The sequence below is a fragment of the Bidens hawaiensis genome, unplaced genomic scaffold (assembly GCF_021521415.1).
Source record: "Bidens hawaiensis isolate Kalapana, Puna unplaced genomic scaffold, B.hawaiensis_p1.1 tig00002759_1, whole genome shotgun sequence".
In the NCBI taxonomy this organism is placed as follows: Eukaryota; Viridiplantae; Streptophyta; class Magnoliopsida; order Asterales; family Asteraceae; genus Bidens; species Bidens hawaiensis.
In genome coordinates this window covers 173,624-175,686 of record NW_027491149.1, presented here as the reverse complement: position 1 = coordinate 175,686, position 2,063 = coordinate 173,624, and the positions used below count along the sequence as shown (strand labels likewise).

Genomic DNA, 2,063 nt, shown 5'->3' with positions numbered 1-2,063 from the left:
TAGTACTCAGCTCTCATAGCCCGGGCCACCACCATATTTTCCCCCATATGCATAACGCAGATCCCCTCTTGTATTTCTCGAATGACGTATTCGGCTTCTGTATGGTGTATGCACTTGAGTGAAGGTCCCATGTATGACCACCTGTGTAAATCCCCCTCTATTATTTCGTATTGAAGGGATCGAATTCTGAGTCTACGTGCTTCTTTTCTATCCTCATGTATGATTCCTTCGTGGAGGTATCGGAGGATCAGTGTCATTCAGTTTTCCCCAGATACCTCCACGTTGGCCACTGTGGCTTCCATTATTGATGGTTGCTTAGTGGTTTTTACCTTAAAATCCTTGGCCAAATGATCAAAAGCCACAAATGGCAGCTTACTTCGGGCACCAACATTTTTGTTGAGCCCCTGTGAAATATGCACGACCTCATATTCTTCAAAACTTTGTAACAATTCTTTTACTTTTTTAAAATTTTCAACCAATTTGGTATCTTTTGCTTCATAATCCCCTTTCACTTGATTAGCTACTAATAGCGAGTCAACATGGGCTTTGAGTTTCTTAGCCATCCTTAGCCCCGCTAATAGGGCTTCATACTCGGCTTCAGTGTTGGTACTAGGAAAATCTAAACGTACCGCATATGTTAATTCAATACCTTCGGGACTAATGAGGATGAGTCCCGCCCCACTTCCATCTTCGTTTGAAGCACCACATGTGTAAAGATTCCACAGGGGCTCCTCAGGATCATCTTCGTATTTGAGATTGGAGTCCAGAGTGGGTTTTTCTAGAATCACAAACTTGTCATCTTCAGGAGAGGTGGTTTCGATTGAAGTCGGCTAGAACCTGCCCTTAAATGCGGTTCGGGGCCTATATTCAATGGCGTGATCCCCCACTTATATTGCCCACTTGGCCAGTCTTCCCGAGACATCCGTTTTCATGAGAACTTGTTGGAGAGGCCCATTGGTTGAAACACGTATCACATGGGCTTGGATATATCATCTTATTTTCCTATCTGTGTAAATGAGGTTAGAATGAGTTTCTCAATAGGAGAGTACCTTTCTTCTGGACCTTTCAAGGTGCAACTAACGAAGTATATGGGTATCTGGGCTCCCCCTCTTTCTACCATGAGTACTAAACTGATAGTCCAGTTGGTGTGAGAAAGGTATAGAATCAACAGCTCTCCTGGCTGCGGAGTCACGATCGTGGGAAGCTCACATAAATGAGCTTTTAGTTCTTGGAACGCTTTATCATCTTCCGCATCCTAGGAGAACTTGTTCTTCTTTACTCTCCTTTTTAGAACTACCATGAACATGAGGCTTTTTTCCGCAATCAGGGAGAGCAAGTGATTCAGAGCCACTAGTCTCCCGTTCAACCTCTGAACTTCATTAATACTCCTTGGAGGACCCATGAAGCAGGGCCTCCACTTTTTCAGGATTAGCCTTGATTTCTTTCTTAGTTACAAACACTCTCATGAACTTCCCCTCTTCAACCGGATCGAACATTTCCCGGGGTTAAGTTTAATCTTAGCCCCCCTCAGCGTACGGAACATTTCTCTGATATCTTCTAGCATTCTGTCTTCATCCGTGCTCTTGATGACTAGGTCATCCGCATATATCTCCACATTTCTCTCCCTTTACCGGTCAAAAAGTCGATCCATGAACCGTTGGTACGTCGCCCCGTGTTTTTAAAACCAAAAGGCATCTTGGTATATATATATATATATATATATATATTCATTTTTTTAACATTGAATAATATTTGGTTTTAATTTTTCCATCTAGCCTATAGGTCCACGTTATTATTGTGGGTGTTGACAAGTTTAACAACTTGATTGGTTCTGTTAATTATGTTGATGGTGAATCACCAAGTCTACAATATGTTACATGATACATAGTTTAAAAAGATTATTTTGACTTTTTATAATTTGGTATCTTGTTCTTGTGTTGGGATATGCAAAGTATGTTAAATGGAGTGCAAGTATGATGGAAGATGAAAACATGAGAAAGTTTAACGTTGCAGAACTTAAAGAAAGGAAGAATAAGTTGAGGTATTGTACAAGCTATGTACCT

General features: G+C 41.2%; 1 protein-coding gene across 1 annotated transcript; it reads right to left on the bottom strand.

Annotated features, from left to right (window-relative positions):
• Window positions 1-257: 257 nt before the first annotated feature.
• LOC143620976 (uncharacterized) lies at window positions 258-922 on the bottom strand. The gene is made up of 2 exons (XM_077092525.1): window positions 838-922; window positions 258-778 (listed from the first exon to the last, which is right to left on the bottom strand). The coding sequence occupies exons 1-2, from the start codon at window positions 920-922 to the stop codon at window positions 258-260; spliced, it is 606 nt and encodes a 201-aa protein (XP_076948640.1).
• Window positions 923-2,063: the final 1,141 nt, after the last annotated feature.

Excerpts from the sequence above, each read along its gene's own strand:
- LOC143620976 (XM_077092525.1), bottom strand. The coding sequence starts at position 922 with ATGTCTCGGGAAGACTGGCCAAGTGGGCAATATAAGTGGGGGATCACG. Across the intron at positions 779-837 it reads CGAACCGCATTTAAGGGCAG|AAAAACCCACTCTGGACTCC; the intron begins GTTCTAGCCGAC and ends TTGTGATTCTAG.